This window comes from Fusarium mangiferae (assembly GCF_900044065.1).
Source record: "Fusarium mangiferae strain MRC7560 genome assembly, contig: FMAN_scaffold014, whole genome shotgun sequence".
In the NCBI taxonomy this organism is placed as follows: domain Eukaryota; kingdom Fungi; phylum Ascomycota; class Sordariomycetes; order Hypocreales; family Nectriaceae; genus Fusarium; species Fusarium mangiferae.
In genome coordinates this window covers 1,333,648-1,356,997 of record NW_024573934.1, presented here as the reverse complement: position 1 = coordinate 1,356,997, position 23,350 = coordinate 1,333,648, and the positions used below count along the sequence as shown (strand labels likewise).

General features: G+C 48.1%; 9 protein-coding genes across 9 annotated transcripts; 2 read left to right on the top strand and 7 right to left on the bottom strand.

Annotated features, from left to right (window-relative positions):
- Positions 1 to 397: 397 nt before the first annotated feature.
- On the top strand, positions 398 to 1,093 carry FMAN_14727 (uncharacterized protein; the record flags this gene model as incomplete). Its single annotated transcript, XM_041822981.1, has 1 exon — positions 398 to 1,093. One exon carries the CDS (start codon positions 398 to 400, stop codon positions 1,091 to 1,093), a length of 696 nt encoding a protein of 231 aa, XP_041688607.1.
- Positions 1,094 to 2,552: 1,459 nt separating this feature from the next.
- FMAN_14728 (uncharacterized protein) lies at positions 2,553 to 3,032 on the bottom strand (the record flags this gene model as incomplete). Its single annotated transcript, XM_041822980.1, has 1 exon — positions 2,553 to 3,032. The coding sequence occupies one exon, from the start codon at positions 3,030 to 3,032 to the stop codon at positions 2,553 to 2,555; it is 480 nt and encodes a 159-aa protein (XP_041688606.1).
- A 300-nt stretch (positions 3,033 to 3,332) lies between these two features.
- Positions 3,333 to 4,499, bottom strand: FMAN_14729 (uncharacterized protein; the record flags this gene model as incomplete). Its single annotated transcript, XM_041822979.1, has 1 exon — positions 3,333 to 4,499. One exon carries the CDS (start codon positions 4,497 to 4,499, stop codon positions 3,333 to 3,335), a length of 1,167 nt encoding a protein of 388 aa, XP_041688605.1.
- A 490-nt stretch (positions 4,500 to 4,989) lies between these two features.
- FMAN_14730 (uncharacterized protein) lies at positions 4,990 to 5,823 on the top strand (the record flags this gene model as incomplete). The annotated part of the gene is made up of 2 exons (XM_041822977.1): positions 4,990 to 5,395; positions 5,456 to 5,823. 2 exons carry the CDS (start codon positions 4,990 to 4,992, stop codon positions 5,821 to 5,823), a joined length of 774 nt encoding a protein of 257 aa, XP_041688604.1.
- Positions 5,824 to 6,028: 205 nt separating this feature from the next.
- FMAN_14731 (uncharacterized protein) lies at positions 6,029 to 8,239 on the bottom strand (the record flags this gene model as incomplete). Its single annotated transcript, XM_041822976.1, has 1 exon — positions 6,029 to 8,239. The coding sequence occupies one exon, from the start codon at positions 8,237 to 8,239 to the stop codon at positions 6,029 to 6,031; it is 2,211 nt and encodes a 736-aa protein (XP_041688603.1).
- A 361-nt stretch (positions 8,240 to 8,600) lies between these two features.
- Positions 8,601 to 10,166, bottom strand: FMAN_14732 (uncharacterized protein; the record flags this gene model as incomplete). Its single annotated transcript, XM_041822975.1, has 2 exons — positions 8,601 to 9,804; positions 9,850 to 10,166. The coding sequence occupies 2 exons, from the start codon at positions 10,164 to 10,166 to the stop codon at positions 8,601 to 8,603; spliced, it is 1,521 nt and encodes a 506-aa protein (XP_041688602.1).
- A 235-nt stretch (positions 10,167 to 10,401) lies between these two features.
- Positions 10,402 to 17,466, bottom strand: FMAN_14733 (uncharacterized protein; the record flags this gene model as incomplete). Its single annotated transcript, XM_041822974.1, has 2 exons — positions 10,402 to 11,702; positions 11,748 to 17,466. 2 exons carry the CDS (start codon positions 17,464 to 17,466, stop codon positions 10,402 to 10,404), a joined length of 7,020 nt encoding a protein of 2,339 aa, XP_041688601.1.
- Positions 17,467 to 18,615: 1,149 nt separating this feature from the next.
- On the bottom strand, positions 18,616 to 19,132 carry FMAN_14734 (uncharacterized protein; the record flags this gene model as incomplete). Its single annotated transcript, XM_041822973.1, has 2 exons — positions 18,616 to 18,776; positions 18,829 to 19,132. 2 exons carry the CDS (start codon positions 19,130 to 19,132, stop codon positions 18,616 to 18,618), a joined length of 465 nt encoding a protein of 154 aa, XP_041688600.1.
- Positions 19,133 to 20,222: 1,090 nt separating this feature from the next.
- FMAN_14735 (uncharacterized protein) lies at positions 20,223 to 23,181 on the bottom strand (the record flags this gene model as incomplete). The annotated part of the gene is made up of 7 exons (XM_041822972.1): positions 20,223 to 20,928; positions 21,012 to 21,413; positions 21,466 to 22,219; positions 22,277 to 22,300; positions 22,353 to 22,562; positions 22,623 to 22,849; positions 22,904 to 23,181. 7 exons carry the CDS (start codon positions 23,179 to 23,181, stop codon positions 20,223 to 20,225), a joined length of 2,601 nt encoding a protein of 866 aa, XP_041688599.1.
- Positions 23,182 to 23,350: the final 169 nt, after the last annotated feature.

Here is a 23,350-nt window from a genome sequence, read left to right as displayed (position 1 = left end):
GGAGACATCAATGACATCACTGATAACACAATCCCTTATCCCTTATCTGTTGTCGCTTATCACCATTTGGAAGAAATCTGCCATTCAGCCCAACAAGGCGCAGTTAGCGCACGGAGATGGAATTAATTGCCACCGATGTGTCGATCGGAGCGCTCCATGAGGCCGAAAGGAGTTAGCCAGATGACGGATCGGTGGGTCTTCACCTGTTTCGATGTTACGCTGATGCGCGAACATTCATGCTCACATTCCGCCAAGATTTATATATAAGTGCCTAAGATCCTACGAGGACTTCTGTGTCAGTCCGAATCCATTCATTCACAATAAACATAACCTTCTTGTATAATAGACTCAAGCCAAAATGAGCAACCCCTGCGACCATCTCTCAGCAAACGACAACATGAAGCCATCCAACACTGTCTTTGAAGTTGACTTCAAGTGGAAGAAGATGAAGGCTTTAGTCTCAGAGAAAGACCCTGAAACAAACAACACAACACCCATGTACATCGTCGACTATCATGCCTTCAAATGCACCTCCCTCGTCTTCCATCCCTACGACGACCCTACGGCTGTAATCGGTACTGGTACACTTCACCCGGTCACAATCCACGCAACCTACGAGCTCCACGGCCAAAAAGGCACTATCAAAGCACTAAAGCGCTTCATGACATCATACACCCACCTGTCATACAACTACTCTAGCAGTCCTGACGGAACACCTGCTGCCATGACATGGGCCAGCGCTAGCAGCTTCAAGACATGGGACTTTGTCTGCCTCGACGAGCAAGAGTCTGCAGTAGCAAAGTTTTCTGCCAACTGCTGGTCTCTCAATAACGTCGGATGTGTCGAGTTTCTAGGGCCCAAGGCTAATGACCCTGCCGCAAGGGAAGAGATCTTGGTTACTGGTATGACATTGTTTTATCAGATGGTCCTTCGTGCGACCAACATTTTATCTCTTGGTGGTGCTATTTTCGCAAGACCTGGGCCGTTGGACAAGGAGGCTGCGCCCAAGAGACCAATGCAAAATGCAGATGGCAAGAGTATCAAGGAATTAGAAGCGACTTCAAGGGTAGAAACGGGGCTTGAGAAATCATAGTGCTTATCTTTACAAAATATTCCTTTGTGTAATTTAATTTTCACTTCAAGTTAGCAGCTCAGAATACCCAGTTGTAAAGATAATTAGACCCGAATACCCTCCGTGAACCCTGTCCCTACCTACTTGGAAGCCTTGTATACAGCACCGAATATGGCAAGTAAGTGAACATTGGGGCATTCTTATTTTAATAAGCATTTTTAATTTTAGTCAATAGAGCCTATAGCAGATAGCTTATATTATAAGCCTTACATACTTGTTTATAAACTTTTATGCCTATCTATCTATATTTAACCTTAGCCGCGCTACCATTAAAGCAGGCTTAGTCTCAGGGCTGGAGCTGGAGCTGGTGTTCATAGTAAGCCCTCAAATTATCATCCCAGCTTCCGAACGTCGAAGGATACTGTCTGACATTAAATTCCCTTCCCTCTAGATCTACTTCCCAGTCCAGTGTTTTCCAGTCAAGACGTTCTTGGATAATACTTGCGACATCAGGAGTAAGGCCGGGATAGAAGTTGGTGCGGATGAGCGGGATGCTGTGAGTACTTTCTGAAGTAGAGTGATGATCGGTCAAGTACTCGAGTGCTTTTGAGAGCTCGCCACGGAGCCAATGGCGGTAGGGAGGTGCACCATCGAATTGATGAGGACGCATTCGAAACAGATCTTTACTGGCGTGCATCAAAGGACCATGGCGAAGGAGGATATTCTGGAAGATATCAGAAAATAGGCCTTATCGGGTTCTCTATCCAAGCAAAGTGTGAATGAGTTAGGTGGCATTCCGGCGTCTGGCAATGTGATCGCTTCTTGTGGCCAGGCAAAAACATCTCTAACTGCACAATTAGCATCAAGGGAATCCGCACCACCATTCTCTGAACAAAGGACTCTACCAAGACCCGAGTATCCAAAATGTCTCGACCAGGGGTGGAAAGCGGCAGGGATGCGGCGGGGTAGCTTGAGGTGGCGTTGTATTCGTAGCCTTGGATTGTCTTTGCAGAATTCGACGAGACCCATGGCATGAGTTGAAGGAGAGCAGACAGCATATGCATCCTCGATGATGGTGACACATCGCAGATTCCGCCTCTGGTCAACTGAAAGTCGACGAAAGAATCTGATTGCAATGGCGGCAGCAGAAAAACGATATTTTGAACGAAGCCCGTTACACCAATCCTCAGCGCACCGCCACTTGGCATCATCCCGCAATAGCCTTCCAACCCTTGTGAGAACGGCTTTGGAAGAGATATCCCAGGGATCCAAGTTTATATCAAGAAGATCTTGCGGATCGTTGGAGCCTTTCCAGCCAGGAATTGGTTTGTTGAGGAGGCTAGCCAGTTCGAAATATTGACGCTCTCCTAGGAATCGGAGGCTGAATGAGATTACTTCCCTTGCCATACATGCGTTTGCACCCCAAAGCCTTAGCAGTTCATCGCCCTTGTCTCCAATTATGTCACTTACGTCAAGATGTTTATCCCTGTATTGAAAGGCATAACCACTGAGACCACCACGACTTTTGTGGAAAAAAGCCGCGGCTGCTATAGATCCTCTCTAGACGGTGCTTGAAAGCCGGCATCAAATGCGGAAACTTGTCTTGTAATTCCGATTCCAGTTCGGGAGACATTTCAGCGCCCTGGAGATGATAAATGAGATCTGCCTTGAGAAGGCAAAGAAATTGCGATAGGAACTGGTGGCGGCCAGCCCAAGCCATCCACTTAGGGGAGAAGAAGGTAGAGAAGGAGATGTTGTTGAGCGCAAAGGGCAGATGCTTGGTGTCGGTTGCAATTGAGCGGCAGGTGTACGTCAATGAAAGGTCAATTCGCTGACCGTCAGCGGTGGTGAGCTTTTCAGATTCCCTATTGAAGACATACCCTCCTTCCACGCGGAAGTAGTCCTGGAAGATCTTATCACGCACCTCGTAGGGGAGCGTGACGAGGTGGGGGCGAGCCATGTTGAATGAAGTGTATACGAACGTCGAGCCACGAAGAAAGTGTCTGGCTCAGAAAGATACATGGACTGATTGAGGGGAATGAAGTTCAAGAGAGCGGTAGAACTCAGTCTGCAGCCCCCTTCACCAAGGAAAAGCATAATATGAGCGTCAAGAGGTCAGGTAAGTGGAGGAACAACACTGGCTTTCAGAGTGCATCATCTATGTGACTTATTCTATTTGTGTTTCTGAAGGCGCACCAAGGCTTAAATCAAGGCACCAGAGGCTAAGCTTGCTGTTCTGTGGACCTGTCGCCCTTCAGTCCTACTTCTCTGCATCCTCAAAGGCAATCCTCGCCCACGTCTTGGAAAAACCTTTTTCGATACGCCACTGTTCTGACGCGTGTTTCACCGACATGGCAAAATCCTTTCTCCAGCCCCTCTCAAAGTCCCACTCTCCCATCATCTTGGCACCAAGATGCCAGGTCAAGATACTCTCTACACGAGCGCCTTCAGGAGCATGTAACAGTGCAACAGCCACGTCAATACACTCTGGACGATCGTCAACGGTGTAGAATACCGTCGCAGAGCAGCGCGAGCAGAAATATCTTTGGACATCAGGCGAACTCCGATAGATTGCGAGTGTACCGTAACGAGGATCTCGGTTGGGATTATCGACTGCACTCTTCAGATCAAGCGTATTTCGTGGAAAGCCGGATCCATCGGTCTTCCCTGGGAAATCGATCTGCTGAGGCATAACAAATGTCCAATTCATGACATCAATACCAACTGACAAGCGACATGAGGGGCATGGATCGAGTGTCGCAAGGTGTTTATGGGTCTTTGGCTCGATAAACGAAGGAATCGCGTCAGCCTCCATTGTAGAGAAGTCGACGTTGCCGGGACGGAAGACAAGGTCGACTCCTTTGCAATGACAACGGATGGGTATATCTGTGGCTGGAGGAGCATCGGATCGAGCATCTTCGCTCGCAGCTGGCCAGTCTTCGTTTAGTTCTCCACCGTCTTCAGGTTTCTCCATCCATCTGCGAGGCCTCTCCCCATCACCATTCGCATTCTTAAGCCACGGCGATACGCCCCCATCGATCGTATCACCAACAAAGATCTGCCTAGTAAAGTTGATGAAGTTATCAACGTCAACATTGTTCAAGACTCCCGTGAAAACGCCAAAGTTCTGGGGTTGATCTTCGTAGTGAGAATTCCAGAACATTGGACATGAACATGAGCCGCAGAACAAGATTTCGCAATTGGAGGTGAATTTGTAGTGTTTCAGATCAGAGCTGCGAATCTCATCTGCTGAACCAGGCCAGTCTATGTTACAGTTGTACATGGCACCAGTAGCGCTTCGGCATGAGGTGCAGTGGCATATAGACGCAGGTAGAGGGAGTTTTGATCGGGGCACTTTGGTGGTGAAGGTATGCGCTTTGCAGAGGCACTGGGCCGTGAGGATGATATCTTGGTCTTCAGTCGTCATGGTTTGTGTATTTCGAAACACTTCAAACAGGATGGTTTGTGGGAAAAGTTAAAAAGCAACTGACGAGTCTTTTGTGAAGTTGTTAACGGTAGCAGCAGTGGAGGACCGTGAAGGAATCTATTTTGTAGTACCCCGCCCCCAAGGGCGTGAATGATGACCAGAAGCGTTCTTGTCGCCCAATGACATTGTTTCTTGTCCATCTTTAGTGTGTAGCTTTAATTAGATTAGATAGTCAAACCGTTTTCCTGAGGAACACTCTTGGGCTTTGGGCTATGTGTTGTTTGCGACGCTTTATTGGCTTCTGCTGTAGAGCCCCCGCCTTATAGTCTCACGATGCTTAATCAACCGACAAATGGCTAACAAGATGCCCCCGTGACAATGCTAACTTTTCGAACGTCGTCTCGATGGAAGCTTAATTGTCTATAAAGCCACGATCATTCGCATCTGTGCTCAGTAAAAAATCTGGTTTCACAAATATTTCATCGTCAAAATGTCCGACATGACCAAATCCGCGACCTTCGACTACACCGAAGTCTCATCTGCTGCACCGCCACCATTCAGCCAGGCTGTGGCAAAGACAGTACCATCAACTTTCCAGAGTCATTTCGCATCCATCACACGCCATGGACGTGATCGCATCACATTTACAAACCTTTCTGAGGTCGAAATAGCCGATGTACACGAAACTGTGAGAATATTTTGGCCCCGCGGTATTGATAAGGTCTATCCGCAAAAGGCCTCGCGCGAATTCAAGCTAGGAGGCTATGCACGGAGATATGAGCCGAATGGCAACGAGCAAGCGATGATGTTGACGCTTCGGATTCTGGAGGGCATGCATGGCTTGGGTTGGGTGATTTACTCTCCTATCGAGGTAACCAAGAATGTCTCGACGAAAGGTGAGTACTGAGTATACGCACGATTCTCGCAAACTGGATAAGACATACTGACGAGAACAGATGCACTCATCTTCCGCAAAGCGAATCATCACCCTCCTCCCTGCGAATGGCTAAACGTGTCATTCCACGGCGGAGATAAACTAAAGATTCTCAACTTCCCGCCTCCAGATCTTGTCAACGAAATCATAGCCACTTTCACGATTGACATACAACGACATGACGTTACACCAGACCGCGCCAAGATCAAGTTCAAGGGCTATCCATGGAGACCGCGAAAGTCTGACGGAGCTGAGACCCAAGTGAAGCTGCTGGCGTTGCTCGAAATCTTTGAGCGCCACGGTTTCACGCTGTACACCAGGACTAGCGCGAGATTCACCGATGAGAGGAGTGAGTCGGATGTCTTGGTGTTCCAGAGACGAAAGGGTTAGGCGGCGGAGAAGTCTCTATACGACCAACTCTGAACCGATGCACGAATTGGCCCCTGTTTATATTTACTGCTCATGGAAACTTAATCACACGGGATGATTTATATGGTGTATAATAGTCCCTCATAATTTCATTTTTAAAACGATATCGGTGTTACATCATTCAACGAAGCGCATTTGGTCGATATATATCATGTTTATATCAAAATCAAGCAAACTCCTTGTTCCTCTTCACAGCCAAAAATGTCAAACTCCACAACTGCCTAACATTACTCTCCGTTCCAGAGCTTAGTCCTGGTGGAGGCGGCAACGTTCCCAGAGGAGCGAACTTGTAACCACTCTTCGAATTATAGCTCCAGCTCCAGACTTCTGACTGCAACCTCTCACTATTCTCCTCAATTATATCCCACAGATGATTGTATGCACTCTTCAAAGCTGTATATACCTCGGTATTGCTGCAGAACGCAGGAACATTATCGTCATCCTTGGATTGGGATGATGAACATCGTGCAAGCTGACGCTCAAGACCTTTGGCCATGAGGGCGAGTTGCCAGCTCCACACCACCGTGCCGTGATATGCGGCGTTGGTGAAGTTGGCGGTGAAGACCTTGTTGCCTGCTAGTGCTGGGTTTGCCACCACGATGCCGAGAGGGGTACTGAGTCCGGCTGGGAATGGACGAAGAATGGCGTTGGCTGTTGCATTCAAGAAGGTTGTGAGCTGAGCATCGTTGGTTGAGTTGAGAAGAAACAGGCGGAATGCCGTGTCAGTATGTGTGATGCGTATCTTCTCCTCATCCTTGGTGGTATTTATGGCCAGAGCGTAGTCAACGACTTTCCCAGAAGATGAGTAGTTAGCAACTGAATCTGCATGGGTTGATCCATCGTAGAAGGTGTTTTCTTTCACATAGTCCTTTAAATTTGATGTAGCCGTCTCAACAGTGAGATTATACTGGAACAGCGGCAAGGTATTGTCCTCCCAGATCTTAGCCCTCTTCGCCGCACTAGAACCCCAGCTCCTGGTCACAGAATTATTGGGATACACTCCTTCAACCTTGGCAAGATTGGAAATAGCGTAGAGTGCCGCAGGAACGAGAGCACAGTTCACGTCAAAGGGTATCCGCCCATTGGCAAGACCATATGTGGAGTCTCGCCATTGACCGACAAGCTCACCCTTCTTGAGCTGGATCAAGTTCTTGAGTGACTGTTCTTTCTCAAAGTCTGCTGTGATATTAATGATCTTCTGTGCGTTGATGTAGCTCAAATTGCCCCATGTCAGATTCCGGTTCTCGACATCAACGTCGCCTGCCTTTGTGCTCAGCAGTGCTTTGACTCGCCTTGGTGTAGAGCTGAAATATCGATCCATGAGGATTGGTAAGAAGTAGTCCGTATCAATCATGGGATATGTAAAGCCCGGTGCTGTCGAATCAATGCCGTTCTGCAAGTTAAGAAGCGTCGCGTAGTCGCCGATGGTCTCTTCATGGCAGACTGATCCGTCCGTGCGGTTGATCCGTTCCAACACTGCACCGATCACTGCTTCCAGAGCTGAGCTATTCCCCGCACTGAGGACGGGCTCGAGTAAGAGCGCGGAGATCATAGTGTCGCGACCAAAGTACGTCAAGAAACGCCAGCCACCTGCGAGCAGCTTGTCGGTATACGAGAAGAAGGACAACGACCTGACCTCCGACTGTTCTTTCTTGGCGAGTGATTGTGACTGGTTGTTGAGAACCTGTTGGGGAGATAGCTGTTTCAGTTGGGGATAATTGAATGATGCCGAGAACTTATAGAAGCCTGCTCCAAAACTAACAGTGTCGTTATAAATTGACAGGCTGATATCCTTGTTCTGCCATGGCTCCAGCAACAGGTTCGTCGTCGTCACATTGTCCAACCATAATCTCGATATAAGGACACCGCCATTATTCACTCTCGTGACGTTTGTAGCATTTTGAATCACTGGATTAATGATACTCGGCCCTTCTGTAAAATCCCTTATGTTCCGGATCGAACCCAGAATGGAAACCGTGAGATTCGCCGACGAGTTGAACGACAAAACGCCCTCCACCCCAACATAAGGATAGTCTGAATCCTTTTCTTCGCGATTGACCACACCAAGTGGCGATCCGAGAGTCGAATTGACCAACTCAATAGCTAGAGTTCCATTCTTCTCGTCTTGAGGTTGGAAGAAAGTGCATATACCGCTGTTTCCCGCAGGCCACGCAACAATGAGTCGAGGTCCGATGATGGACAAGTTACTATCCGGAAGAGGACTTGTCACAACGACTTGGGCGTCGGTATTGCAGTCAGAGTAGAAGTAGTTCTCATAAGGTGGATCACTGAGCTGTTGGGTGATGACTGGGCACGAATCGCCCAGCGCCAACGTGGCATAGAAGACAGCCAGGAGGACTGCGATGAAAGGCGTCATTTTTCCGGGTAAGCAGAATAAGACTTCAATTAAAGACTCAAATGCCTGAAGGTCACGCTGGGTGGCCATGTTATGCTTATAAATTACTCAAGATCGACACGACAGACTGCGGGGTTGAGCTGGGGAATCGAAGCTAGCAAAACAAGAAATGGAAGCCGTTGGCACCAATTCGAGTTACTGGGTCCTTTAAGTTTGGGGAAGCTGGAAACGATGACGACAACGTATGGTAATACGCGGATTCTAAACCCCATTCGCGATGTACTTCCTGTTAGTTCGCCGGAGACGACTGAGATGCATATTCTGCCCTCATGCTACATAGGAGAGTTGCATCATTCGGGTTGAGAAGACAACCCTGGGATCATCACTTATTCCCAACTTTGTCGAACCATATCAAGTCCCTAATAAGCGGTTCTAGATCCATGCCCATCCTGACGACCTTGTCGTCCTCGATTGTGAACTCGGTCATCAGAACTTCATCACCCGTATCAAAAGCGTCTCGAACATGCGCATCGTACAGAGACTGATCTCGCCTGTGCTTTAGTCTGGCAGTGAATCCCATTGAGCGGTCTGTCGCATCGATGAACAACTCATTCTCTCTCATCTCCACTCGCATGTTGTGATACCCAGGATTCCAATAGTCGCCGGTATAAGCTCCGAGAGCCATAGTTCTTTGTGACACGACTTTTACCTCAGGACTATCTCTTTTCTGGTCCTTACCCTTCACACCCTTCGCCTTGGCCATTCCAGTTGGGTGATCTTGTGAATCCGACTTTGGATGCATGCGCACCTCTGGCAGCTTCATAGGCACATCTCTACCAGCGACCGCCTTCAATTGCTGTCGAGCCATGTCGGAGTTGACGACTTCTGTGATAAACTCACGAAACAGCTGTGCAGCTACCGAGTTGGTTCCCGAGGAGTTGCCCATCACGACAGCACCAAACTTGAGATCTGGCAGAAATACAAAACGACTGCCAAAGCCTGTGATATCGCCGCTATGCCCAAGCACTGCATGTTCGCCTTGCCAGTATAGATCCATGCCCGCTGTGTAGAATATGCGGTCAATGCCGACCGTTCTTTGACGATGGTTGGCACTTCGTTCAGATCGCGGCCGAGTCAATCCTTGGTATACATCCTCAGTTATGGGATCGTTGCGATCGATAAGGGCGCTGAGAAACTTGATGAAATCGTTGGCGCTGGAGATCACTGACCCCGCGCCTTGGCCTTCTGGACAATCTACCGCGTCGAACTCGCGATATGATGCGGACTTCTTGTCCCAGATATGCCCTTTTGCGAGTCGATGGTCGTGACCTCTAGCCCTGGCGCTTTTGGGCTGTAGACTGCTCGATGTCATGCCAAGACGGTCGAAAATGCGCTCTTGTAGGAATGTATCAAACTGCTGTCCGCTCTTGGTTTCTATGAGATGCGTCAAGACAGTGTACATCATGTTGCAGTAGATGTAGCGCGTCCGCGGCGGCGCAGTGACAGCGAGATTTCGCAAATTTCGCGTGATTGATCGCGCATCATCAGGCTCTGTAGCACGGATTCCCATGTATGAATCATCGTGTCTACAACCCCGTTAGCCCAGTCCATTAAGCGCAAGTGGTTCTTACCCAGGCATGCCAGTGTGATGCCCCAAGAGATCATCTACAGTAACGGTCTTGGTGTGCAATTCGTCTGACATGACAAAGTCGTCGGGCAGCAGTTCAGACATTAGTGAGTCATATTGAACTCCTGAATACTTGGCATCTTCGACTAAAAGGGCAATTGCTGCGGCAGTGAGTGATTTGGAGGAAGATGCGATGTCGAAGAGCGTATCTGCAGTGCATGGTTCTTGAGACTTGACCGAGGCGAAGCCATAGCCTGTGGACTTGGCCTGGTCACCCCGGACAATAGCGATAGACAGGCCAGGAACACGATTGCTTTGCATCAGTGTCTCGACACGATGGCTGAACCTTGGGGAGTCGAACAGGTCCATGTTTTATTGCTTTGGGGGAAAGTTTACAATGTTTCTCGTACGAGTAGCTGAAGCGTAAGCATTGATGCCTCGGCTCTTTTAGCGTTGCTGACAGTGCCAGGAATGCTGAAACCAATGTAACTAAAAACCGATCTTGAGAGCTAGAGTAAAAGTATAGAGAAAGAGAGCAAGCTATGATGTTGGGTATTCAGAAAAAGCTCTTGACCGCATTCTCCCCCAATTCCTGTCCAAATCCCCTCGGATCCTGAAAGAAATTGCTAATCGCTTCTACGTGATCCTGTGCGTCCTTCTGCGCGTGCTCATTCGGACCCGCCATCCACTCACGAAGGTTCTCCACTCCCCCATCCGCGATCTTGTTGCCGACAGCGTCAGCAACGATAGCGGCCCCAACCCGTAAAGGTAAGGGTATGCCTAGCAGGAGGATTTTTGCCTCGATTGCGGTAGTAGCAGCTCCGACGCCCTCCTTGTATCCCTGAAATAGACTTTCCTTGGCAAGTTCGGTGATATACTGATCCAGAGTGTACGTTCCCAGTTGCCTCATGACTTCTAGCGACATGCCTGGCAGCGGAGCTTGTGCCTTCTGTTCCATTACTGCGGTGTATTCCTTCAGATTGTTCCATTGCTCGTGCTCATTTACGATTTTGACGTCGTCTCTGAGAGCCGGAGATGAGTCTCGAGGCGGCTTGAAAAACTCTGATGGCCAGGATCGCTGGTAGGGCTGAACCCCTGGACCCATTTTCGTGATTTCGTTCATTCTCATCACGTTCTTGAACATTGGCACTGCGGCTATCTGCATTGCCTTGAACAAGCCCGTCGTTCCGGTGGGATCGATGTAGTTCACCGGATCATCGCCGCAGTAGCAGTACAAGTTTAGGCCATCCTTGGTTCCCATAGGATCTGGCGATATCCAGCGCCCAAGCCATGGGGCATAGTACCGTGCGTTGCAGTAGTAGAGGCCGGTCTCTTTATCTCTCTCATAACCAGCAAATCTGTACTTGCGGGATGCCTCTTGCTTGGATCGCCTGAGGGAAAAAGAATTGGACCCAAACGGGGAATGCTCCTCATAAGTTATGACAAGTCCCGACTGGTCCAACTCCAGCTTGTCAGACATGCGATATCTCACTAGAAGAGGCGATTCTGAAGATAAGGATTTGTCCTCTTCCGCAATGGCCACCAGTTTCTGCTCGGCACTATTGATCAAATGGTACCTTTTATCCTTGCTGTGGCCAGATCCATCGCCAGTCTTGCACTTGTATATGTGCAGATTGGAAAAGAAAAATGTTTCTTTGAGCTTTCTCGCATCGCCTGAGCCAGAAGATGACCGCTCGGTCACCTTCCGTACCCTCCTCCCTTCACTGTTGTACGCATACCATGTGGTCTCTGGCGTGCCACTCTTCATGATCTGCCTTGAGCAAGACTTGAGCCGATTGAAAGGATCCCAGGACATGGAATGCATCCCGCCACCGGCATTGACACTGCCAGCGAAGCCTGTGTTGACTCCATCGCCGTAGGTCCATTTCTCTGTTTAACCACTCTTTGAAGTGCAACTGAGCCTATTTCCCAGTTCGCCTTCCTTGACCAAACTTCCTTCCTCGTAAGTATAACTCCGCAACCAAATCTGTCCTTTCGGCCCTGCGTGGTGTTTCACCCGAGTAATGTTATTCGCATCATCATACTCGTACTCTTCTGTGTATCTGCAGATGCGGCTTATATCGCTAGGGATCCCGACAGATGACTTCCTTCGGGCATTAGCATTAGCATCTTCACGGCCTTGGGCCGATGAGAGACGGCCAATAGTGTCATAAGTGTAACAGCATCTTGCGTCAACGACAGTGTTGTTGAAGTACGACACTGGCTGGGCGGCATCCGAGGACTGGATCACCCGATGCATAACATCATGTGAATATTGTGTGTCTTCCATGATTCTCCTGTCACTTTGGCGGATGAGCCTCTTGCGAATCATCAATCTGGTCGCCGAGTCATATTGAAAGGTCGCCAGAACACCGTTCCCATACAGGATCTGCTCCGGTTGCCCATCAGTCGTGTACCGCATGTCACTCATGTAATCTCCCCAGTGGTCATCTCCCTGCCGTCCGCTTCTGTATGAGACTCGCTTGAGCTGTCCACAAATCCCATAACTATGCCTCGTGATTGCACCTTCGGCATCATGTGACTTGACCACTCTGTCCATGGCATCATAAGCCTTTCGAATTGTGTAAATCTCGGGGTCCAGCTTGGTGTTGCTCTCAGCTCTCCAGTCGATCGATCCTATGTAGTCAGTCGTGAACTGGGTAGTTGACTCAACGCAGTTTCCTTTGAAGTCAAATGCCTTGTTCTTCTGGATCCCCGACTGATCACGGATTCCAACCACCTTTCCACGCAAGTTCAAGGACTCAGCATTTGCCACAGTCTCCCCATAGTGTCTCGATTCTGCGAGGAACTCGGTTCCACCTTGTTGCGAGAGCCAGAGCTGGGTGTTTCTGCCTGCAGCATCGTATACCGACCGTTGCTTCCAGTGACGGCCATCTACCAAAATCGTAGTGCGGTCCATGCAGTCGAGAAACGTGAATACCGAGCCCGTGTCCATCCCTCGACGCACTATGTCACGGCCTAGCAAGTCAGTGGTGACGCTTTCAGCAAGACGACCTCTACCATCTATTGTTTGAGCCAAATGTCCTGCAAGACTGTATAGACTACGTGTCTTTATCTTGGCTGTTTTGCAATCTGTGACTTTGATAGCTGGACGCTCCTGTGCATCCAGATACGTTTCATCGGGTGTCTCACTGTAAATCTCCGAACCTTTTGCTGCAGCCCTGCGTGAAAGGTCTTGGGTCAAAGCCGCAGCGTGCCAGCTGGGGCTATAGTTCTCTTTTGCGAGAGCGTTGGTATAGATACTGAGATCTTTGTCCTCAAAAAGGTCCATCAAGACTGTATCACCTCTGTCGTGTTCTGTAGTTGTCCAAGTCTCGTACCTCACTTTCGAGTATGCGTGGTCAGGATACAATGTGCCAACTAGTCTGCCCAGGGGATCATAGATCATGGTGGTTACTTCCGACTGGCTCTCAGAAGCATGAATGAACCCATGCGTACTGGAAAAGCACGGCTGAAAAGTGCGGACTGGGTCTCCTTTACTATTTCGTAAAGTCCATTCACTAATGTTCCACTCGCATCCATTTGCCCCTGTGTCAGTCAAGATGGTCGTTTGCAGCTCAGCGAGATTGCCATCCAGGTAGGTAATCGATATGGAAATATCACTAGCACTGGCTCCATCCGCATGATGGGACATTCGACTGAAGTCGATAAAGGCACTCGGGCGGGTATCCGAATGGTCGCTTTGGGCGTCATAGTACAGGCGGCAGCTAGTGGCACCACCTATAAGTTTGAAAGCAGTCTCTTGCATAGGACATGCAAAGAAAGCATCTTTATCAGCTTGTGAGAGTAGCTGGACTGTCGTGCTGAGATTGTCACCAACCAGTTCGTTCTCTTTCCCGGATCGGGCTGTTGCCATGACTCGACCCAATTGGTCGTGGCTGTAGGTGGTTCGATTTCTGTTTGGATCAACGACACACAATGGAGACATGTATCTGTAATCCATATCCACCTTGGTGGCGTTTCCCACTGCATCAGTAGAAAGCTTTGGCAGCAGGTTGTAATCGTCCATCTGAACTGTACTACGATTGCCAAAGGCATCCTGGGTGACCGTCGGTGTGTAAAAGGACCTTCTGGCCGTGGCGAGTTCATTTTTTGCGTCAGGACCAAAGAGAGTACGCGAAGAAGGCCGCCACCAAAGTGTTGTGCCGTCTTCCTCCGTCGTCCTGGTGTACCCATATGTAGTCATAAAACTATCCAAGTTCGAACTCTCGGGTAAATAGTGCTTGAGCAGTTCTTGAAACCAACTGTCTCCTCCAGCCAGGTCAAGTATACCATATATCACCGAGTAGCCCTGAAATTGCCCCAGAGGTAAGGGCTCTTCTTGAGAGAAATCCTGATTGCGGTATAATGTCCGTTTCTCTTCGACCTTTACACGGGCTTCTGAAGAATATGGAGGTAGCATCTGATCTTTGTATGGGACTTCGGGAATGCTCTCCAGTACCTGGAAGCTGCCACTCGTAAACCTGGTGAAAGCCGATTGTATTTCATCACTTGAACAGTCTAGACCAACAATGCGATACTTACGAGTCGATGACGGCATTGGCTTCACAAAGACCCCATTACCATTGTCGAGGACAGGGAGGCAATATTCGTTCTCTGTGTAGGTCAAGATAGTTTCCTTTTGGGAGAAATCCATGACCTTTCCTCTTGAGCGCCCATAGAAGATCTCCATTGACTTCAATTTATCATTGTAGCTGTTAGTCTCCAAGATGAGTTCGTGATTGTAGCGTGGCAGCGACTCTCGTGACCGATCATTGTGAGTCTTGAGTATTTCACGTGGCACGCAACGATACGTGCCCGGCTGCAGTGGACCTTTTCTAGGCGAAAGCTGGACCACTTGGTGAGCAGTATCGGTAACTTGGTAGGCATGTTCTGCAAGTTCAGTTCCATCGTCGCCAAGGATTTCTTCGCGAAGCTGCGTTCCTTTGAGAGCCCGGCAGAAGTCACGCCGATCGTCGAGATTAACTGACTCTATGGACCAGTAAGGTCCAAATAGAGCTTCAGAAGATGCTCGATGTAGACAGCTACTGACTGGTGTCATCGCTCCTGTATGAAACCAGGTTTTGGTGAGGGTAGCTGGTTGGTGGAATTCCGATCGAGTATTGACGTTGAAAACAACAGATTCGAGTTGTTCGACCATCCCAAAGCCTCTAAACTCTCTATCAAGAACATCGTAGTAACCATCATGATAAGTGAAGCGCTTGGTGTTCTGAAGTCCAGTCGTATCGTCCAAGATCCTGAGTTGGCTCACGCACTGAACGGGAAACCCTATCTTTGTACACCATGAGGCACCAGCTCGCTCATCTTGCAGATAATACCAGTTGGAAGACTTGTACGAGACTTCTACTCGTGATCCTCTCCCATTTCGGTATGAAGCTAGGCAGTTGGGCTTCGGTCCAGGTGCAAGATCGACATAGTAGAGAGTCTGCGCTGAAGTTGACCCAGATATTTTGCCGTTCCAACATAAACATGCTGTCCCTTTACCAAATAAGTCCACCGTAGAAACGTTACTAAGCTGGTTTACTGGTGGAAAAGACTCAAGGATCTGCGGCTCACTCCAGCCGTTTCCTGCTTGGTTGAAGTAAACGTGCAGACCCCCACTGCTAGGCAGGTAGATCAGGTCGTTAGTACCTGAGCCGTTGATGTCAACAAGGCGTATTCTTTCGGCAATTGGTATATCACACCCCAGACTTGGGGCATTATACATGCAGACCGGCTCGCTGAAGTGCCCATGTGATAGATTCTGCCAGTATGTGACATAGCCTGAAGAGACTTGTACGATATCTGACCGACCGTCACCTGTCATATCAGCAAAAGTGACCTGTACTCCAGGGTCGTCAGAAGTCAGCTGTGGAACACCCGTCCTGTTTTCGGATCGTCTCAATGGAGCAAATCCAGCAGTGCCCAAGTTTTCTTGCCACATAATCTCCCTGCTCACCGGATCAACTGCCACGAGATCCGCAAGTCCATCACCTGTGAGATCCAGTTGCTTGAAGGATACTGTTGTGGTGTCTCGATTTGGAATCGATGAGAAGGTAGTGTAACCGACCCATCCCTCACCAAACTGGCTGTAGAAGCCTTCTAACCTGTTGACGTCGTCTAAACAGACTAGTTCAAGGTTTCCGTCTTGATTCAAGTCCTCAAAATAGGCCGATTTACCCAAGTTTCGATTCGGTCGGGTATGTATGGTCATAGATGTACCGAACGTCGGGGCTGATGAATCATCTGTGATATTGTAATTCTTTGGGAAGTTCCAAGAGCCGTCGGTACATTGTTCAAGTAGACCAGGCGCCCCCTCTCCTAGCAGATCCACCCATTGCCACTCATTCCCATCTAGACCTGGTAAATTTGGCAAGTTATCGGTATCCATGTGTTCAACTTTGACACTGGGGACATCGATCGGCATGTTATACTGAAATGTGTATGGCGGCAGCGCTTGATTTTGCATCGTCTTTGTTTCATGATTGAACCAATGCCCCTGTTCTGTAAGTGAAGATAAGAGGGAGGCCACGGATGACACTTGATACTGCATCGAAACGGAACGCACTAGACAATGCTTGTCTGAAAGATCCTCCGGGAAGTAATGGAACATGAGAATGCGACGACACAGCCGCAGCCAGCGTACTTCAAATCCTGCTGAAGATGTTGAAAATCGGTCTTGTCTGACCAACCAGGGTGAATTTGCCTTAACATTGGGGTTGTCGATATCATGATCTCCATAGTCCAGAACCACCTGGAAGTGGTATTGCCCATCATATTTAAATGGCTTCCAATCATCAAGACCTCGATTAGGAATTGTATTGCCATATCTAATCGCCTTCAAGTACCTTGCACGCCCAGATGTGTCTATCAATCGGTTCTGTTCCTGCAATCGCGCCGCAGATGACAAGGTTTCTAGACCATGCGTATCTTCCTCCTTGTATTCGTAGGTGATTAAATTCCCGAAGGAGTCGTATGAACTGCACAGAAGCCACGAGAAAATACACGTGTGATTAGACCGATCCTTATACGAGATTCGTGTTTGGCTTGACTGGCCATAAATGCAAGTCACATTGGAGCCTGAAATCGTCCTCCAATGGACATCAGAAGGATCTAGCAATCGGCTCCATTGTTCGATCTTCAGAGGATCTCCCATGACTCGAGGTTGATAGGACTGAACGGAGAAGTCATTGCCAATGCGTACAGGGTCCCCTATACGGACCAACTCATCCTCGCTGCTCAGCAGGAAAGTGTCGGTCCCATCGTACATAGGAGTACGTTTAGAAGTCATGCGTGTGATGGAACTCAAGTTCATTTGCCAGCCAATTCCGAAGCAGCCATTTCCCAAGCCCGAATTATACGACAACTCCAGCTTCGGTCCAAATCCGCCACGTCCCTCAGTGACTGGGATTGGTATGGCCAAAGACATTGTACCGTTGACTGGATTCATCTTGAAAGTTTGATCAATCGGCCGATGACTGCCTCCCGCGATGCCTTTCTGAAGGCTTGGGGTTGAAATGACCGCCGGAAGTCTCTGGCCTGTCGGTGTCGCCTGTTGGTTTGCTCCGTACGAGGTCTTGCCTGCCGACACGACCGCTGAAGCCGAGGACGGGCTTTCCATTTAGCTGCTGGTATTAGGTGCTACAGCGTCGCTCGGATGATATCTGGGTTTGCGGTTCATCTTGTCAGACACGACTATGGTCCAAGATCTCCAATTGCTGTCTCAGAATCTCAACTTTTGCTACTTCTTTGTCGCCCGTGGAGTGTTCCAGGAGATAACGCCAGAGGCTACTTTGAGCGCTGTATAACCTATAAGATCTCTAAGCATATACTTGACAGCCGAAAGTAAGAAGATTCCTACACTCTATCTATTTTTGCTCACAGTATGAAAACCTTTCTTTCGTAATCACAATCGGTTCCTCAAGTTCAGCCCGAGAACAATATAGAGGTTGGAAATGCCGGTGGTCCGACAGTACGGGTGCCGAACCTCTGTGTTGCATGGGAGGGCAAAGTAGCGAAGGTCAAGGCGGCGGCGATAAGCTATGATGGAATCAGCCAATATCCTTTCAAAATCGGCTCAAAACACCCCAAAGAGTATTTCATCTGCTGCAGGCGAAACTCTTGTTGCACCAAGTTTCCTTATTGAGAACATCATCTGATTGTCTAATGCAACAGACCCTTGTTTTTATTGGCAATGTGCATAATACGACTACTCACATCCGTTCGGACATATTCGTAGCGAGTCTGACGTGGCAAAGGTTCTAGTTAGGCTCTAGGTTTGGCCCAAATCCGCTAGTGTCTACCTCGATTTTAGTTCCATGCATGATACACGAACTTAGTAGCGGAGTCGGGTGAAGACTCGGATACCCGACGATCGTATTAGAGCCGGCTATGAATTTGACAACAGACTATCATCACTAGCTACTGAAGAGGAAGCGAAATGTATGGCGCAAGTGTACAATCAATTCTATATCGTCTAGTGTCAGACTGCAGGTTTCTCTTTTTCCATTCTGTAAACCTGTGATAGAAAGGGCCAGTTTGCATAAACTTGTTGCAATTCGATCTTGCTTGAAATAGAAGCAGCATAATAAGCACCACATTAATACGGTATATCAATTACTTGCTAGCTAGTATTGTGCCCTATAAAGTATGTAGATAGAATTGCTGGGTAGGTCCATTATGAGATTTCCAGCTGACGAACGGTGTTTTGTGGACAGGGTTGTTTACTTCAAGATCGAGGAATAATGATGGATATAGCACAGATCGGAATCTAAGAATCACAGATCAGTACGTCCTTGGGATGCTGGCCATAATTATCATACTTAACAGGGATTGTGTCGTTTGGTTTCTTGACATCAGCCCCCTCGAGATACCAATGAAACTTCACGTCGTATTCATCGCCATGGTCAGTTTCGACATATTGTTCGTTACCTAGAAATAGTCAGGGAGGGGTCAATAGAGAGAGGAGAATGTTTCCACTTGCCATTACTCATTATGTATCGCCTAGAGTGAGGGTTCCAGAGAACAACTATAGTGCTCTGCTCAAGGGGATACGACCATATCTCCCACTTTATATTTTCGTTTTGCTGGCGATTTTCAATACTCCTGCATCGGTTAGCCAAGGAACATGGCGAACAGATCCTGACAAGAATGTCAACTAACGCTGACTGTGCCCAAACTACTAGGGATGAGCCACCTCCTTCCTTAATATCGGCGACTAAGAATGTGTCACCTTGCTTATATGCGATGTTACAGATGAACCTGTAAATCCATTCCTTCCTCGGCATAGTGCTACTGGTAGTCATGCTGGAGTAATGTATTGCAGTGTTAGGAACGGTGTAGGCAGAAATAGCTGGCGATGGATAACTACTCCAATATCCCTTGTGCAGAATCTGTGTGTAGGACTGGGTTTTGATATTTTCGAAGGGGCCTTATCTTTACAATGGAGAAGATGGCCAGTTTCGGCCTGGTTGAGACAGCACCATGAGTCAGCTCTCTTTAACCTCACACTCCACTACGCCATGCCACCCTGGTCAAGGGAACTTGGCGGCTAATACCGAGCCCGAGATGTTGATATCAGCTACTTTCTTGTCGTATCATATTTGCTAGCCTGCATAATATTGACACTCTGCATCTTTTTGGGGCATGGCCTGATATGTGAAGCTAAGCTAGGTCTAATTTGGTCCCCTTCCGTGCTGGGTTCAGTGAATTGGAACGCGCGTCTCGCCTGTGCGTTAGCTCCTTTTGGAACGCTTACCTACAAACAGCCGTGTAACCTCCGCTTTTCCGTCTCTATTGAGATATATGCATGAATAGTTTATGTGTCTTTTCAATATTTTGACTCAGACTCTGGCACATAGTTCACGCAATTGTATGAAGTAGTTGTACAAGCATGGGTGTAGGATGGCAGATGCCGGCCTGTTTAGCAAGAAGAATCTCGTGGGGCGCCTAACTTGATATTGCAGGATTACCCTTATGGGGATTTTGCAGTCAGCCACAACCGTTGGGGTCACTTTTAGGAGGGGCCGAGAGGTTAGACTACGGGTAAAGTATACGATACATGAGCAATTTTTTAGCGAACCATAACATAGCCAGTTAACTAGATTGAGGCCTGTGTTATGCCTACTCCGAAAGGCTCAATCCAACGTCTCAGTCACCAAATCTCACGTTGTGAATGATCATGCCTAGCCCAGAATTAATCTATAGAGGATTTGAAAACTGAATCGAAAAGGGACAGGGCATGTAGCAATATCAATATATAGTAAACCATCACTTGCGTTGCCTTAATTCACAAGGCCTCCGGGTCATTGACATAAAGAAAGGAATTGATAATTTTCTGGATTTGAAGTCGCTTTCGACGTGCGAGCCAGGTCAAAGTCATGGCTGAATGTAGATGTCCTTGTAGCTTATCGCAGTCCCTTCTCCCCCAAACTTCATACCTGGAACTTTCTTCCAAGATTCGGCGATTTTAATCTTGTATCGTCCCAGTTCCTGGATGTCACCCTGCAGCACAAGACTGAGTTCCTGGTCCCTTGGCACTTTAAAATCAGTACCCTTTAGACCATGGACAGAAGTCTGCATCTCTCCAGCTGATCTCTCAGTCTTAATTGTGACTTCAAGAGGAGGCAAGTTGGTGGGCCACCCTGTTCCTTTACTAAGTTTGTAAACGTTGCCCTGTAGCTGAGTCTCCGACAACGACTCTCCAGAATGACGCTCATTTGGGGCAGAATATAAATATTCACCATGTGAAAAGAGTATATCTAGTGCCTTGTCATCGGGCGAGCGATTCCAATCAGTATCATCAAATGGGCGTGTCTTGGTAGAAGCCGATGTCAGTAAGCTGATGCGAATAAAATGGAAGCTTAAATCTTCTTTCTTGTTGTTTTGGGCACTCAATGACAGTCGAGAAATGTTTGTTGCTTGGTTATAGGACACTTTCAAATCCCAATTGAGCTTAAGCGAGTTCTCGTCTTTCGGCCCAGGAACACCCGTTGGTGTTTTTGGTCGACCCAATCGTTCATCACCCGAGTCAGGGTTTTCATGAGAGTTGGGAAACGAGATTACCCCATCAGGCGCCGTTGACCTATCATTGGCTGTCAGAAAAGGATATATGTCCATCTGCCGTTTGTATAAACAACAGAAAAGAGATCTCGACTAGACACTTACTTGAAATCGAAGTCTGCCACGATACCACCGAGCTTGGTGAATCTAGGGTTCTTCATCTGCAGATTTCCATACCCAGGAAGCACTAAATGCCCTCTGCTATTAAAATGATCATTAATTCGTTGAGTGAACCTAGCCATGGCTGCCCTCAGTGACGTCTCGAGATCTCGCATCAAGACAGAACTACTGCCATCGGCCCCTTGACCTGTGGCTGTTGAACTATTGATAGACTCTGACACGTTAAGGCCGCCATCGGAGACAGTGTTGAGTTCATCTGGACTAGTAATGGAGCCGTCCTTTATCTTTTCAAAGTCTGTTCTGCTGATGCCCTTGACCTTGGGTATTATGGCAGAATTAGAAAGTTGTAGTTCCAGGCTGAAGGCCGACTTAGCATTGACCCTATACCTGCAAAGTCAGTTAGCCAAGGTTCACAGGTCCGCAAAGGTCTGTTTCATACTTCACACTATCCACATGTCCGGTCATGTCCTTGTTATCCGCGAAAGTACAATCGTACTTATATAAGATGGAAGCTGAGATAGCCATGGCAGACCCTCCAGGAGACCACTGGACCTCGACTGCAGATTTAGTATCGATTTGATAAGAGTTATACCTATCTCGGAGAATACTGTATGGACCATCTGTGAAAAGATGTCCGTTCTCCCCCTTCTTGTCATCATATCCCCATCGATAATTGCAGTCTGATATCTTCGTACACTCGATGCCACCATGAGGTGAGCTATTCAATTGCCGCTCGGGAGGTGGAGAGCCGATGGTATACCGTGGTTGGAATGATATCTCAGGTGCTGCTATCTTGCGCTCGGGATTGTCTATCTTGACCACAGTGGCGCGACACAGATCCTCAAGCGTAGGGAGTAGATAGCGGTTCATAACGACCCTATAATCCATAGCAAAGGTGCCTAACGAATCCGGAACCTTCAGACTATCTTCGGACACGGGAAATGCCAGATTGCATGAGTGACCCATTTTCTTTACTTGGGGAAGGGGACGGATTATGGGATTAATAGACCTTCCGGGTATGTCCCAGCTCGTATCCACGTTTTCACAAAACATCAAGCAGTTAAAATCCCCAAGCACGAGATCTCCGTAAGGCGCAGCTTGAGTCGCACGTGAGCAATCTCCGATACTCGTTATGGGCTTTGGGTACCTATGGTCTTTGTAAGGATAGACCTGGACATGACGCAGCATAGGCTCTGCCAAAGACTTCAGTATACGTCATAGGAGAGCTTCAAAGAAGGAGCTTGACTTACTGAATGTTGCCGGAGGGACTTTGTCTAGTTTGTGACGTATCAGTAACACATAAAAGAAAAATTGAGGGACACCTACCGGCTTCCTGATGTAAAGAAAACTTGATGCCCAGCGTTGATAGACCATCATGAGCATCAGTTTTAGCCCAATCTCCAATGAGTTGCATGATACGATGGAAGTAGTCGGAGTTCTCAGGTCGGTCCTGCCATTCCTGGAGGGTGATGGTTGTTTTGGTTTTGGGGTCGAAACAAGTGCTCAAGTGCTGCACGGGCGTATCCCATTGCGCAGCTTGGAGACAAGGGGTTTAGCTAACAGATTCTACCACAGTTCAACACAAGTGTAACATACCAGCAAAGTTGGCAAAGATGCGCTGAACGCGATAGTCGCCGACTACGAAGCCTGGGTACCTCTTGGCAACATCCTGCTTCCAATACTCCTTACTCTTTCGTGTTGCCTCGTTATCTGATGATTGGATATCTAAAGAGACTTGGCCAAGGTTTACTTTGATAGTGAGAACCCATTGAGAAAGAGTGCGCGTCTGGCCGTTGCGAAAGACAACATTGGCCGACTTGATACTGCTCCGACTTAGTCAATTTGATCAGTTGATAGAAGCAAGGATGGGAACAGACCGAAGCTGGTAGTAAGCAAGATTCACGTCATCAGTGTGCGCTATCAACATAATCGTAGGCGCCTCAAGTTCTCCAAGTATTCTATCGCCCTTTTTATCCTTGGGGTGGACAATTCTAGCGACTCCTTCGGTATTCTCAAATAGGTCGCGGAAGCTCCTGTTGATCAAAGCTTGGGACAAGGCAGTGATCTGATCGTAATAATCGTCGTTGTCGTTGGCTGGGCTATCACCAGTAGACAAAGTGAACTGGAAAAGGGACTGATGCGCTGCGGTAGCCATATTTGCAATCTACAATGAATTGACTTGGTTGAAAATGTCTGATGGCTAGAAAACCTGAGATCGACGAGATGATGTTCATTCGCGTAGTGCTGTGCGTATCCCCGAAGCACTCCTTATCGAGCTGATAGATAGCCACATGGTGCCGAAGCCCTTGTTGACGAAAGCAATG